Source organism: Lathamus discolor, chromosome 8, assembly GCF_037157495.1.
Source record: "Lathamus discolor isolate bLatDis1 chromosome 8, bLatDis1.hap1, whole genome shotgun sequence".
In the NCBI taxonomy this organism is placed as follows: domain Eukaryota; kingdom Metazoa; phylum Chordata; class Aves; order Psittaciformes; family Psittacidae; genus Lathamus; species Lathamus discolor.
This window is the reverse complement of record NC_088891.1, coordinates 14,093,707-14,110,362: the sequence shown is the minus strand read 5'-3', so window position 1 is coordinate 14,110,362 and position 16,656 is coordinate 14,093,707. Positions and strand designations below refer to the sequence as shown.

The following is a 16,656-nucleotide window of genomic DNA, read 5'->3' as shown; positions in this document are numbered from 1 at the left end:
TGAGTAATATTATACCATTATGAAAAATCCTATCAGAATGCTTGGATCTCTCCTGGGGATCTACAGTAACCTCATTTCTACACCAGGATTCAGATGGATGTAGGTCTGAATGTTCCACTGAGACACTGCAAGGCCATGTAATTCTAATGAGGAGTCACAGTTTTCCATTATTCTAATGCATTCAACTTACATTTTCCTTCCATCAATTTCCTTTTCTGGGGCAAGCAAGGGGAAAAGGCTGTCATTTTCCTCAGCAGTTTTTACATGCTTCTTTTGTGTTAGGAGAAGCATTTCTTTTAAAATGATCTATCCAAAGCAACTCTGAACAGTTTTCAAGGTTTTCCACCCACAGCTTCTTCATCTCTTGCTCCTCATTTCTCCTATTTCTCAAATACACTTTCTTCCCTGCATTCACCCTTAAAAAACGACAGTGAATATGGGCAAGAAGTCACACACATGAACTCTCTTCCCTTAATCTGTCCCAGCTCCAGCCACTCCTGATCCTCTTTTCACTCCTTACACAATCACTCAGCTGTACTCCAAGGAAAACCCTAATCCCCTCAGAGGAACTCTGTTCTCGATCCCTTTCCTTTCTCCCTCACATTTGCCTAACTATACAGCTACACCAATTTTTACGATACTTAACCCCAATTACTCCTGTTTCATTTCAGTGAAGAAATTATAAGAAGTGTATTTGTTATACAGAGAATTGATCTTTCACTAATAGAAGAACTTCACACTAAGTGGTATAAATAGAGTAAACAGGAAAAAAGTTCTTCCCTCTGTAGGGTAAGAATTTGTTCCTTACTAAGGTTACTGCAGAAAATTACTGAACAAAGAGGTATTTATTATCCAGGACTGAAACAATCCTCCTTTAATTCAAAGGAAAGAAGAAATCAGAAGGCAATAAAATCTCTTTCAACTTCTGGTTATCACCAGGAAGTTTCATTGATAATTATACTTTGGGCCCATAAGAAGTATGGTATCTTTCATCAAGAGACAAGCACATCTTTATGTACACAGTGTCCTTCAGTGTCTATGATATTTTGGCTGAAAGAAAAAGACTTGTTCTTGCTCTCCTTCAGACCATTCAATTAAATGCCATTGGAGACACCTCTATTAATGTTTAGCCATAATAGAGAAGTAAATTTAAACTTTTCCATAAATCATCACAGCTAAACCATGCCCAGATTTTCTACAATCCCTCTGTAAAATAGCTCCAAAGAGCTAAAAGAACTAAAAATTTCCCCTAGGCCCTTGTGCCACATTTCAATTAGTGTGACATCAGTTTACTTAGCCTTAATATGTGAAATAATGTTCCTCTGCACTACTCCTGTACATTTCGTTTTCAAAACCCAGCACTTTGTCTCCTCTTTCTGTGTTTATCGATTGTGTCTCTCTTCTCGACTAGTATATCAACGATAAATTATTCGATTTGTCTTGGTTATTGATTGTACCTCCCTTATCTGTTACATCTTCAATTCTGAGAAGTCAACTTCCACCTAAATCCAGGATACTGATCTCCATTTTATGAATTTTCAAATCCACATGGCTAGGATTTCTCTTGAGCCGATCAAAAATGCGGAGAGGGTCTTTAGTGAACTTCATTATTCTTCTACAAATACTAATTCCTAAAACTCTATAATAATGCCTAAATAAGTCTCAGCATGATTTGAACATCTTGTGTGCCAAGATAATATCATAACATTAATACTATCACGCTATTTCACTGAACTTTCCCTTCTATCCATTTAGTTCTCTTGCATAATATTTCGCTGCTTAGCTTTTTGGGATGGTTCATATACCATGTCTTTAATGCTCCTAAACCAAAAGGTTCTCTTTCCATGAACAGAGCAGTAAGTCTTCATCAAACAATGTCAATGTTATACTCTGTATTTTTACAAATTTCTAGATTATAGTTAAAATAAAACTACTGATTCAAGTGCATTTCCTGTCCTGATTTTAATAAGCCCATTACCCTTAATTTTTATGAGGAAAGTAATTACTTACTGGTTCAGAACAGGTGTATATGCTGTTTTATCTTCGTCTATGATGGTGATCATCAGAGTAATAAGCTGTGCCCAGAAATCCAAATTCTTTGTTGTTGGTCCCTGTTCTTCTTTAGGAACTTCTTGCTTCTTACCCTGTTAAAACAAGATTGAATATATTTTATACTAGCGAAATCAGAGAAAATATGGAATTTCCACCGACAGATTCTTTCTTGGTTGGAAAACGTGGCATTTTAAGAATCTTCAGAAATTTTGCAAACAGACTGTCTATTCAATTTAGAGTAGATTGTGTGACATACTGTGTCAGCCATGTATAAAAAAAACATACAAAGTGCACAGACAGCCACATCAGCAATGAAGATGAACAGAATCTTGATTTTTAGTGCATTTCCACACATTAATTAAATACATTCTTAAATTTATTTAAGTGCAGGTAAAACGGTCTGCTGAGGCCAAGTGTTTGTATCCTACACAAATACTTAAGAGATCAGTGATGAGGAATGGTTCTTGTTTTCTTTTGGATTATACACTGAAGTTACTTGGCCTAACAGCTGCTGTGCTGTTTGCTTTAAATGAAGAAGCAGTTGAATTTCCATTTATTTTTTAATAGCCAAAATGACAAAGGCTATTGTCCAAATTATTCTGCAGAGATTTCCCAGGGACTCATAGATGTACTGGCAGAACCACAAACTGTACATTTAAGACAGGCAGAGGAAAACATCACAAAGTAGAAGTGGGAAAAAATAAAATATTTGGACACATAAAAATACTAGAAAACTGTACACAGGGATGTCCAAAGGAGAGGCTTGTGAAGGTATTGCTTTGCCAAGGATTTTAAACATACGAGCAAAACTAATAAACCAATACGTTATTTGATTCTTTTTTTATCCAGGGAAATGCAATTCTTGTATACTTCTTGTATGTTAAGAGGACTGCAACCAGTTTCCCATCCACATCAGTGAACCTGAGCTGCCCCATTACATTTTTGTAATAATCACAAGGACATGGCTTATCAACATGGCCCTCCAGTCGTAAATTAAAAGTTGGTAAGTATAGCAGTGCTTCTTGTGGCTGTTGACTAAAAGTCTGCTTTTTGCACCTCTTTACAGTTACAAATATGTATTAACATTCAACACTTACCAACTTCTATTGATAATTTTATGCTTTTTAATCTCACTAAAATACGCATTTATAGCTGTATTTTGTCTTCACAGTTCTGATTTATGAATTCTTAGTATTTTTCAGTTCTCTTGGCAGAAGGATCAGATTCCTTATCAATGTCAAATAAATAACCACTGCAGAACCAAATATGAAAAGAAATGTTTTTGACTCTGTATGGACACTCACATACACACATCTCTGCCAAGCAGAGGTAAGTCTGTCTGCACATGCTCTTCAGCACAACTGTCAGAGATAGAAAGGGGTCACCCAGCTAGCAAGTCAGAAAAGAAACATGCCTATTATGCTGCAAGTTTAAATATATATTGACTGTATGTACAAACATACCTTTGTAGTTCAAATATGACCACTTCAATGAACCCCATCTCTCTTTGAATAGATGACACTAGTCAGTCTCATAGTGAAATTAATTGTTATCTTAACCTCAGCTTTTACCTGCTAACAGCATTTAGAATGGCAGAAAGGGAATTTCAACAACATTTAAATGAAACTGCTTTTGCGGTCACTGTGGAATCATTTTGGAAAAGTATAATTAATCACACTGCTGATCTGCAGATGCTACAGCTCCAGTGTCTAAATGAACTTAAATGAAGGTGAGGTTCAGAAGCAGTTACAATGGATGTTGTGACTAGTATCAGCAGCAATTAACAAACACACATGCAAACAAGAGTGTTTTTCAAAACAGAAATTAATATTTAACCATTAATGTCACCCTTGTGTACATTTCACTTTTATTAAAAGACATTCTTTATATAGCAAAGATTTATTTCTAGCATACCATTTCTCTCAGAAGCTAGTGAATGAAACCAAACCAACTGAAAGGCAGTTGTAGAAGACAAAGCCAGTTCACATTTGGTTCAGCATCTTACCCAAGAACCACATTTCACAGAAATCAATATGATCTTTTTGGAAAAAAAATCCAAAACAAAACAAAAAACAAAACCCAAACCAAACCGCAAACTGAAACAGAGAAGGTATTTTTAAAGTAGTCTCACATTAAAAGATGCAGTTTCATGCACTGAAATGGAACTGCATACTCTTCCTCTTCCTTACCCTAAAAATCTAATTAACTGGTTAGAAATGCTCGGAATCATTTAAGTTGTTCTTACATAACTTGCTATTATTGCTGGCATTGTTATTAGTTTTATACGATTTCTGACAACAGACACCTTCACAGAAGTATTATACTGAGGTAAAAAAAACGTTGGCAGTTTGATTACATTGCCTAGTTGCAAACTTGCAAAACCAACAGGAGAAAGTTCCATCTTGGAATAAAAATTAACTTGAAACAGAGTTATTTTCATATCAAAAAAATCTGAGAGAAGAAATATTTTGTTTGGCTTGAAAATGTTTCTATTGGCATAACAGAGGCACAGTAAACAGCATAACAGTGCAGAAAAACTGAGTGGGAGGACAGCATCATACAATTATTTAATACTTTCTGAATGGAACACAATTTTAGAGGCGCAAATGTTTAATTTCTCTACTGTTTTGCTGAAAAATAGGACTCCTCGTGGGCTAAACGCTATTGCACAACTTTATTTCCCACTTCGTACTTCTGAATGTGTTTGGAGATCACAGATCACACACTTCATGATTCAATTCTGATAGTATTTCTATAAGAAATTAATAATCTACCAAATTTTTGACCTTGCTATTAATGAAAAAGAGATACACCTTCAGAAGCAACTAAGTGCCTTGGGTTCCCAAATCCCAGTTGAAAAATTGATCAGGTACTTACAGGTAAGTAAGTACAGCAAAACTAAGCTCTAAGAAAGGATACATCACAAGTCAAAAGCACTGTGTTGCTATGGCTGCATAACACCTGGCTCCAGAACTACTTAATCAGTTGCTAAGGTCTTCTGTGACAACATACAGAGCTGACAAAAGGAAAGGTCTCCAAAATAAGGTAGAATCTCAATACTATTCTGCTGAGCAGGTGTCAAACAGAGTGTATCCCAGTGTTTTTTTTCCCCATCATACTGGTGCTACCGGTCATGAAATGATTTGTACTGATCAAGAACTTTTCAGAGAACAGAAAGAGCTTGATTTGCATTTCATTGGTTTCACTCAGTGGAGAAGACTGAAAAAAGAATTACTGAAGGGACTTTGGTCATTGTGAGTGTCAGCCAAGACTTAAGTTTATTTTTGTTTTCTTAAGAAAACAGGAACAGTGACATATTTTAAACTGAGTCAGAAAGCTTCCAAAATGCTTCTGAAACTACTTTTTCAAGGCATTCTTATTTTCAGCACACGGCAGCTAACTCTTCACTCAGATCAGTGTTAATTAAAGAGGAAATACTACATCTGCTGTATAAGGAATTGGGTAGTTCCCCATCAAAGCGCTTAGTCTCAAATGAGGACAGTAATATACGAGTCAGTAAGACTGTCAAGATGTCATGTTTTACTATCTGTATTGCTCTTTTTTTTTGACACTAGCTGTTCTTTGCATTCTGGTGTGAAACTGTAGTATGACACGTTTGCATACTGTTAGCATTTACCATGCTTCACTCCAGGAAATAGAGCTGCTCCCCAGGGGTGATATTTTGTTGAAAGATGTTTGCTTTATAACAGTGATTGTCTCTCTGACACAAAAATAGAGAGTAATAAAATGAGACAGTGGGGATTGCTGAGCATATTTTGTAGTTTACTCGTTACTTTTCTTATAGTGATAGATTTCCCAAAATGCCAGCTCGAGCACCCTCGATTTCATCACTTGTTGTCTGATTTTGGGCTGAAAATAGAACAATACATTCACACACATTCAGACATTGAATATATTTTCTAGAAATACTGTGGCAGGCATCTCCGAGAATTTTGGTTGCAGAAGGTGGTTAACATGAGTTACAAAGCATATATAACATGCAGGAACCTACCACTACAGGCCAAGATGGAAATACTACTGTGTAAGTAGACTGTGTTGGGTTCCACCTTTTCATAGCATCATCCACAATATAATTCAGGAAAGAAATGAGCCATGGCAAAACCCTGAGCCTGCAGGGGGGCTCAGTAGGACAACAGCTGCCAGTCTTTCCCCTGAGTGAGAGCAGGTGGTGACCTACATATGAACCATTTCTTGTTGCTTTGGGGTTCATCCATTTCAGTTCTCACTACTCATAGCTCAAATCTCAGCTGTGCAGCTAAAACATGAACCTCCTGTGCTGCACCACCATGAATGGTGATGAACTCCTTTCCTCCGTCTGAGAGGAGGCGGCCCCACCTGATAGGGACTTATAGGGTGGAATCTGGTGAAATCTGACTATGGGGTTTGCCTAGAAAGTTAATGAAATGTCAATTACAATATTGATTACCGCTTTATTATTGTAACAATGTTACCACAAGCCAGTCCACAGTTCCCCTGGATTCACTGAAAACCTTCAGAGCTATAGGTTCCAACAGCTGTATACTCAGCTGTTCCTTAAATTAAATGCACATACAGATACAATGGCAGCAAACTGTATGAGGATAATTAAAAGGTAGTTTATGCGTACAAATTTAAAGTTGATGCAAAATCTAGCTGGTAATATTATACTCATCTCTCTATTAAAGCTAGATTAGCTAGATTATGTTTCTCAGAACTACTGCCCACCTGCTGTGAAACAAAGTTTTACTATCTGTTATTAAGTTCATATATGATTGTTGTTTGATTACTGTTAGTGATATTTTGAGCGTCGTCTATTTATCTGAATTTTAAATGTAGCTTTTTGCACATTTTCACTAAAACTTCTTGTACTTGCTAGCGATTGTAACTATAGACACTTGTCCGCTTACAGTTTCTACATACAAACTCACCTGCTGGAAATCCTGCTGAAAGAGAATAGAAGCAGCATATATATATAGTGAAATGCAGTTAATTCAGTTTTCCAATGGAGTGAAAAATCTGTGGATTGATTGATTGATTGATGGATTTTTTTATTTATTTATTTCAGGACATACTGATCTATCATTGAGCTGTGTAAGAGAAAAACAAAACAATGACATTGCCTGTCCTGCTCAAAAATAAACAAACAAAAAATTGGAGATGCATTACTTTAAAACTGTTTTACATTCTCTACCAAACACTAAGGCTATAATATCCCTGCAATTTTAAACCATCTACTAAAATAGACTAAAAACTACTTTATGGAGTCATAGAAAACAGTAGAGAAAATTTTATATACAGATAAGCATTTGCAGATATCACAATGCTGTGCAGAAGTAAGATTACTTCACTTTTAACTGTTTACTAAAATGGCTATCAACTGCTGAGAAACTCTGCAGACTTACACAACACCCAGCCTAGCAACAGCTCATATTATATTTAACAGACAAGATCGAATTGCTGCAGAGTAAATGGTAAACATTAGCGAGAAAACAGAACACCTTATGAGACAAGCAGATGTGATGTCTGGAGCTGCTGCTTCTTCCTTATTGTTATACTGCTACTCAGGTTACAATATAATCTGTTGAAGAATAAACACTTATATAAGCACTCGAGTGTGGAGTGCCTGTGAGTGCTGGTGAGAAACACTTCTGTTCAAAGCTTGGGAGACAGAGGTAAGTTCTTTCATGTAACAGGAATCCAACATTAGAAAATCAGTTCTCATTTCAGAAGTGTTCAATATATAGCATATACTGCCTCTCCCGAAATATAGGAATTCATATTTTGGATTCAAGTGAAATGTGCTTTCAGATAAAATTGAATGTCTTACATATCATGTAGTATGATGGTTTTTCTCTATTAGATAGTAGCAAATACATGTATGTAAATACATTTCACAGCTGAATAGTCATTGAAATACTATTTTTCCAGTGTACCACCCAGAAGGCAAAAGTAAAGAACAAGATCTAATGTGATAAAGCACTGATGCTCATTTTTGCCAGTTGTATAATTTTGCAGGTAAAATTCTTAATTTTAACATTACTTATAGCATAAACTCTGGCCATACTGTAGAAAAATAAATAAATAATAAACCATTTGCTAATTCTACAATTCCAACTATTGTCAAGGCTTTTGCATGCCATTTGGAATACAACAAATGCTATAATTATTTTGCATTGACAGTTTGGCCTGATGGACTAATATTAAGAAAAGTTACAGAATTATCCTCTGCTTTCTTGAAGCAGTTACTTGCTTGAATCCAAGAATGCATCACAGGTGTTAAAATATAAGGCTAGAAAGACAACCTATCATTTTTAGCAAATTATAATTCTGCTTTTGTAAAGCTACCAAAATGAAATATTAGATTAAAAAAAATAATCTCCAATTATGATTCCTAAATGAACAGTAATCAATCTAATGTCATATTCTCTAAAGCCACTGGACAACTTTATAGTCATGTCCAATATGATGATTAAGTTATGAGTTAACATGTTCATTTTGAAACTCATCTTGTTGAACATTTTATAGTTCCTAGCCATCTGTGGGTTTACTTATGAAACACTGCCCCTTCTCATACAAATAAAATGAAAATAACCTGAGTGCTCTGGTATGAAGGACACTGAAATGCTTTGCATTTACCTATGGTAAATTAACAATAACAAATGAGTAGTAGCATGAAACAAGTTAATATATGCCTTACCTGATCCACTAACTGGGAGTAGAGATCATAGCAATTGTCAAAAATGTATTTATAAGTTGAGTCCAGGCAGGCTCTTACACAGTCCTTCACCACAGTACTGGCTCGAGGTGGACTCTGCAATTCAAGTACCTAGTAAAGTATTTCAGAAATGATAGAATGTCAGAATTAGATTGAACACACACAAAAAAAAAAAATCCAAGTGTCGCAATGAATGTAATTCTGTAATGCAGGAATGAAAAGTGTTGAAATATAATGATAAAACTATTTACGACTGCATTGACTTAAGGGGATTAGTTTAAAGATGTTTTAAAACACATTCTTAAACAAGTAGATTGTATCACTGTTTTATTTTTATGAAATGATTCACAGATTAAAGAAGCATAAATGCCCAAGGGTTTACATCCTTAGGTTTTCCACCTGCAGTGGAAAAGATTCTTCTTTTATTTAGGAAGTAATTAAACCACATAATTATGTGCTTTCCTCTGAATATCAACCAATTAACTCTTTGGTTTTTAAAGCAAAGGGTTCAACTTTTTACTCCACTTTAGGATACATTAATTGAACTTCAACTAAATGAATTATTTTAAATCTTTTTATGTAATGCCTAACAGTGAAATCAGATACTATTGCAACAAATGCTGCTTTGTGTTTCTGTATTTTCATCCAGTAATATTAATGTGTACCATTCCATTCAAAAAATATTTCAGAACTTAACCCCCTAGATATCAACATCTAAAGTGACTAAGCTAAGTAGATTTATCAAACCTGTTTTACTGTTAGACATGTGACGTTATGATACTACTAGGAAAAGATTTTATATGATACATGCTCATAAGGAGTTCAACTGAGTTTGCATTATGTGACTTGACTTTAAACTAATTAAATAGGTAATTTTTTTGTTTACTGCAAGAGATGCAAAAATAATTGTTGAAAAAGAAGACAACTGTTAATTTTTCAGGTGCTTGCTTCTACCTCACAGTTAAAATACAAAGCATAAACAAGATGACTTCAATGATATCCAGTAAGTTGAGAGATGTAATTTAAAACTGAAGGAGATTACCATTTTCCTGGAAAATAAAAGGACCATACCTTCATTCGAAAAAAAGTAATGCTTGTAAGCAGGTCCACAGTTGATTTCAGATCTTGGAGTCTTTCAGAATTGCTGGCAGGAAAATTATCCTGGTGAATCAGGAAGAGAGAAATCTTGTTGAAATTGGAGTTACAGGTAAGATCCTTGAGCAGCTTCAAAAAAAAAAAAACCTCTAAGAAAACAAAGACACTGTTTGGAAGGATTAGAAATGTCCATGTGTTACCTGAATTCTGCTCGTGAGAAAGTTTGTAATGAGTATCCCTCTGACATGAACAGGAACACTTTTGATAATTCTCCTCTATTTGTAATAAAAATGATTTAAAAGAGTGTGATATTTAAAAAATATTAATGGAATAAAAGATACTACAACAAGACTGGAAAATGATGCTAATGAAAATAATTTATGGGTTCTCCATGGTACAGAAATCACTTGTAGGCATAAATGCAATAGTAAGCTTAATAAAGAAATCATATATGGAATTTTTACTATGATCTCTAGGTTAACAAGAAGACTGATGGGAAGTAGTCTTATTTAAATGGCTTCATACCAATGAAACATCACTCAGATATCCTCACGCTCCAATACTTTCTGGATAATATTCTGCAAAATTAAAAGATTCTAGGACAAACATGTCTGCTGCATGAAAGATATGGTTTTAAAAACTGAGTATGTGCAACTTTTACTACCTCTAATGCCTGGGCTTCTTTAAAATACTCCCTTTCTCCTTCAGTTTTAGAAAGCAGACCAGATGAAGAACAGAGGAATCCTTGGTTTGGAGGCTGCCAACCCTAGAAGCTGAAAGGAGAGCCTTAGCTGATGGACCACTAATTGTGTATGTATGATCCAGAAGTTCATGATCCAGTGGAACAGAAAGGAGAGGGAGTTCAGAATGGTATGATAACTGGCAGGTATTCAGTGCATGTCTCTTTCCTGAAAGGCTGGGTTTGGAGCATACCTCAGTGGAAAGAACTTCCATGAAGCAGAAATGGAACTGGACTTTCTATCATGTAGAAAAATTAAAGAGTCAAGTCTCTTTCAACATTCCTCCGATCATAGCATGGAAGTTGCAGCAAAGGTATCAGCCTCTCAGAATAAATGCAGCAGTAACTTAAAATTAACTGCAAATTGCACTACATGAGACCGTGAAGGTAGCTCCCAGATGAACTAGCTTAATCAAGTTGTAGATTAATTTAACTGAAATTGGAGAATCCTACTGTTTGTTGAATGTCTGCTCATCCCTTAACCCATTATTAGCTTTTGGAAATAAAACTTCATTTTCAAATCGGAAAAATACTGTTGTTAAGCTACTTAAATTCTGGGTCTCATGTCAGCACCCAATATTTGAAGCTTCTTTGCTACAAAAGGGGTTAATCTGAAACTTTTTTAAGCAAATAAAGCCTACATGGAATATTTAACACACACACACACACACACACACACACACACACACACACACACACAATATTTGAGTTGTTCTCTATATAGAATACACTGCACATACCCTGTATTTAGATAAATCAATCCTCAGAGAATTGTGCAATTGATCCAACAGTTTTATGAACTTTTCCCTCTGTAAAAAGAAAACAAGAATATGTTGCATAAGAATTTGCACGTTCCTGTAATTGGTGGGGTTTTAGAAAGCTGCTTTCCATTCTTACAAATGGATTGTTTTCTGCTGTTTCCTATACAAGTACTAGTCTGAGATAACTGTGTTTAAAGGCCAGACAATATATATTTTACCACTCTATCTTCCCTTTTTATCCTATATTGTGGTCTACATGGTTTGCATTCAGCACTATGCAGCTGTGCAATACATTAGTGAGGTGAAATAGACTTTCTCATGCAGCTTTTTCCTTTTAAAATGACCTACATATTGTTAAATAACTCTAAATATCTAAAATTGAAAAACATTGCCTGATGTCTCTGACCAAAACCACAATAACAGCATTAATTCAGTATAAAATTCAAAGTTTTAAGTTATGTTAGCAATGCTTATTAAACAGATAAGCTTGTAAAATCTTTATATTTGCCTTGTAATTGCTTACCTCTTGAAGAAAGCACTTCCCCCTCCCTTTAATGTGTAATAAGCAATAACTATTTACAGCAGAATTTGGTGTAAAAGTATGACTGAAAAGTGTATTTCAGAAACAGTGGCTTTTGTAGGAATAAGCTAACCAAAGCTATGCAGTTAGTTTTCCCTTTCATATGTGGAGATTAACATGCTAACCTGATAGAGGAAGGTGAAGTGAAAGTATTTGCTGTGAAATACCCAGCTGAATTGTGCCATTCTCAAGTAATATTAATGAGTTTCTAATTAGCAATTTTCATGTCAGAACATTTTCCATAGCCCACTGCACAAAACTGTGCAGAAATCCTTGCCAGCCTAAGTGGAAACAGCAGACTTGTAGAAATACCAAGATCTACTAGCTCTCAGAATGGTGACTGAATCTGAATCATTCCTGATATAAGACTGGCACTAACACAAAGTAGGGTTCCTTGTGCACTCTCATCAGTGGAGCCCTAATCTACACCAAAAGCCACTAATCTGGCACAGTTGTCAAGGGATCAAAAAGGAACTTTTTTATCATGTTATAAATCTTCACTGAAATATTCAGTCAGCCAAATCCTTCCCAGCTGTAGTGTGAGGACCTGAATTTGAGATGTTCTTTTTGATGAATGATGCGCAGCTATCCACTAACAAATGCCTTTTGACCCAAGAGAAAAACAATCTAGTATTTTGCCTATAAATCAACTGTTTTGAAGAAAAAAAGAGCTACAAATCTCTGTTAGTAATGCTTACTATTGTCTTTCCACCCATCTGTTGAACTAAGAATTGGATTGATATTTGTGTCTAAGGTAAACTGGCATTAACATCAGGAAGAGTACTAAATCTCCATCCAATCTGAGGATAAAAGTAGTTCTGATTGTTAGACAAATGGAAAAAAGAATAGAAAATCCAGTAAAAGCATTCTCAATTTAAAAATCTGGATGAAATCCAGAAGTCTAATAGAGCTTGAACATTGAAAGAGTAGTCTTCTTCCAATGAAGATACAGGCTCATTCCATAATAAACCATCGATTAGCTTAGAAAACTTTAATGAGAACAGAGTAATATTCTACTGTCATCATAATCAAATCACTAGGTCACATATTATATATAAAACTGTTTTATATTGTATATGTTGTTATTATATTATTGTATATATTGTTATATATAAAAATATTTTACTTTGTAGTATTGGAAGTGTTAATATTCCTCTTTCAAAGCAAATCTCTAGTATTAGGAGATAAAGTTCCAGTTCAAGAACATGCTGTCTCCAAACTAAAGACCTATAAAATGTTCTTATAGTAAATATTTCTCTATTGCTGAACAGACCTGAAAATAATTATTTTTTGTTTGTTTTCAACAGACTTATCCCTAAAATTTGAAATCATGTTTCTGTTAGTACTACTTTAGGTGTACTGAGAATTAATTTACAGTTGTAAGCAGTACCATCAAATCCTAAAGACATCCAGATTCAGCAATAATAAGAAAAATCAATCTTTGGCATTACTACTATACAAAGTGAGTTTTATAAAGATAAGTTTTATCTCAAAAATTAAATGCAAACTAATTTTTAGTTTTAACTATTTGACGCCCTATATGAAAACATTATGAAGGAATGCTATAAGCTGTTTGCTACAAATCAAAATCTGTTTCAGCATCTGGAGCAAGTTTTGTTAAAAAACTAAACATTTACACCATTTCCCAAGCATGGATTAAATTACTGACAATATTCAGATAACTGTGTTTCTGACTTCTGATGGGAAGACAAAAGCAAAACCAGAATTAAGTCTTTCTTGGTTTACTACTCCTAATGTATCATTTCATAGCATTGTCTTGAAAATCCCAAAATTCATACTCTTTCTGTTACTCCTAATACTGGAGAAGAGCATTAGAACCTCTAACACTACTTCAAGCTATAATTTATATTGAATACATTTTAATTATACTTAATAATTTATTTCATGTCAGGAAATGGTATTTTAGACAACATTATCATGCTGATAAATGAAAAATAGCTTTGATATCAGCTATACAAAAAAGGTGGAATTAATGCATTTTTCAACATCAAATTGTGTTTATATTCTGACTGCATCATGTGTAATAGCAGAGAGATGAAAGCCGCCCCTGAATTTTTCCTCTCCCTTCCTGTTCTCACCTCCCCAGTGTGGAGAGGTGAACAAATTAGAATACAGAGTGAATGTACCTTTACATGTTCAAGGATTAGGAAGTTTGCACTGAGAGATACCTACCCACAGAAGGAAAGTTAGTAATAACAAAAAAAATACTAGCACATCCTGAGATGCTGGTATTCCTCCTAAAATTTCTGATACCTAAATCCAGGACTTGGCCACTGCACCATTATTTTATCAAAAATAAGTGCTCTTAAGAATAGTATTCATGGCTAGATCCATTAGGTTACTATGCATTCACTGATGGTACAGACCAAGAAAGCAATTGCAACCGATACTTGATCTAGTGCAGTTTGCAAGCCCTACTGTAATAAGAAAACCTGTTTGCTGAAGATTTTAGTACTATACATGAGTGCCCATACTTTCCACCCTATATGCATTACATATAAAGAAATGAATAGCATCTTCTCTACCTTTTATAATGACGGATTGCATACTCAGAGTAAAGATTTTTAAAAGCTAACAGCCACTCTTATTCTTTTTAATGACCAACTCTTAGAAAAATATTTAATTTAGAAGTTAATACAGTATCATATATATTTGATATGGAAAAAAAAAAGGACTAGTATTCTATCAAAAAAGAAAGTCCACTTACCCCAAAGTTAGTAGCAGCAAACCGATCTGAGGCAGATACATTAGTTGCTGCTGTAGTATGAGCATAAAACGCATTTATATTTGCCAGCAGTGTACTCATAACTGCTGGAACACCAGGGCACATATATTTAGAAGACAGACAGGAAAAGTGCCTGTAATTCAAACAAACTGACAGTTATTTTAAATGGCAAAGATTTTGCTCTTTCTCTCACCACAACTTCATTTCAGCCCCAATGATTAAACTTTCAAGCTACCTCATGGACAGTTAAGCAGATACATATGAAGAAAATCTAGACATGTTTGATATAATTGCAATTGTTGCACACTGATATTTTCAAACTGAACACATAGGTTCACATTTGCTTCTTAATCTAAACACAGAACCATGATTTAACTATCTTAACTGCTATTAAGCAAAATATTCATTATTAAATACAAACTTGAAATCAAACACAAACTTAGCATAGAAGGCCACAAGAGATCTATCTGTACTGTAATGAAGAAGCATTTAATCGACTGCAACAAAGATTCAAACCAGTGTTTTAGTGTTGCTTTTTACGCTATGTTGTTAATGAAAGGTGAGGCAGCAAGCAACTTCTTGGTTCACCTGGATCTGATATAGGCTATAATTGAAACTGTTCCACTTGATTCAGGCCAGTAAAGTTTGAGGTAACTTTAAAACTAAAAACAGCTAATCAGTCTGTTAAAACTGAATCAGCCAAAAGCAGAGTTGCAATGTAGCAGCAGGAGATGCCTGCTTATTATGTACAAAGAGCTTACAACAGAAGAAAATATGAGATACAATATGGATGAAAGACCTAACACATGAGAGGGAACAACATCAGGCAAGCCCTAAGATCTTGATTTCAAGACTTATAGTTAGGTAGGATTAGGAGGAAGATAAAGGGATAAAGGATAAATGTATAGAAACAGGAAAGAATGAATGGGATTAGACAGAGAAGATGGCAGTGAAAATGAGTATAGAGTCAAACAGAAAAGGGTGAAGAAACTCCAATTGCTCTGGAGCTCTCTGCATGTCTGAAGGTCCTGATTTGGCAGAGTGCTTCTCTTAGCTGGAGTCTCCGGCTCCGCTCTACTGTTTCACCATAGGAGCATAAGGCAGAGCAGTGTGCTAGGCATAAACCACCTGGGCCCTAGTGCCTTTTCGAGACAAAAATTAACACAAGGTACAACTGAGCTCACTCCTGCTGAACTTAAGCCAAATACCCTTAACTGCTGTCACTGTCCATTTTTGTGGGTCTCTGAAAACAGCAGCCAACAGCATGACATATTAACAATTTCTAATGGGCACATGTTATACCAGCCACTGCTGTCTCACATATTGTCTCACAATACTCTCATATTTTAGAGTAATACTGGATTGTTTAAGCTAGAGTCACATGTCTAAAACCAGGCCTGCTTGCTTCAACTTCCTTAGTATGTAATCTGCTGACCAACATGCAGTGCCTGCGGTTTTTCTAATCTTTCTTCCAGCGTGAATCAGCAAAGAAAGTCTGCTAATTAATGTGCTACACCCAGTAAGCATACGCTACCCATGAAAATTACTTTAATGGGTGATTTATGTGCTTTTTGCAATGCAGCCACACTAATTGAAGACTAGGAGGGGAACAACATGGCATAGTTAATACCCATTAACCTGCTGGAATGAGAACTATGTCACTGATTTAGAAACATTAGATTCTACCTACGGTGATTCTTGCCAGTAAGAAGCAAAGATCTTAATAGAGCTTTTATTGCACTTGTCTCCATTACACAGTAAATCCAGGATGCTGACGTTATGTATAATTTCAGTGTCTAGTCAAAGACTGCTTCAATACGTGCTCTGCTTTTTGCTGTCTAAAGAGAAATAAATTACTTTGAAAGACGAGAGAAAGAAAATTATTTTTTTCTTGGTGGCGGAGAGGTGGCTTAATAGAGGTAGGTAAATAAACTTCCAGTATAATTCCGTTAAGAATTTATAGCATAA

The 16,656-nt window shown here is 35.1% G+C and overlaps 1 protein-coding gene across 5 annotated transcripts in view; it reads right to left on the bottom strand.

Annotated features, from left to right (window-relative positions):
- UNC13C (unc-13 homolog C) overlaps positions 1-16,656 on the bottom strand; it is a 194,484-nt gene that overhangs the window by 56,945 nt on the left and 120,883 nt on the right. For all 5 annotated transcript variants that reach the window (XM_065688905.1, XM_065688903.1, XM_065688904.1 and 2 more), the window contains 5 exons: positions 14,671-14,821; positions 11,342-11,410; positions 9,839-9,928; positions 8,750-8,878; positions 2,011-2,144 (listed from right to left, as the gene is read on the bottom strand). In XM_065688905.1, the coding sequence (XP_065544977.1) occupies positions 2,011-2,144; positions 8,750-8,878; positions 9,839-9,928; positions 11,342-11,410; positions 14,671-14,821 (573 nt within the window). The remainder of the gene's footprint in view (positions 1-2,010; positions 2,145-8,749; positions 8,879-9,838; positions 9,929-11,341; positions 11,411-14,670; positions 14,822-16,656) is intronic.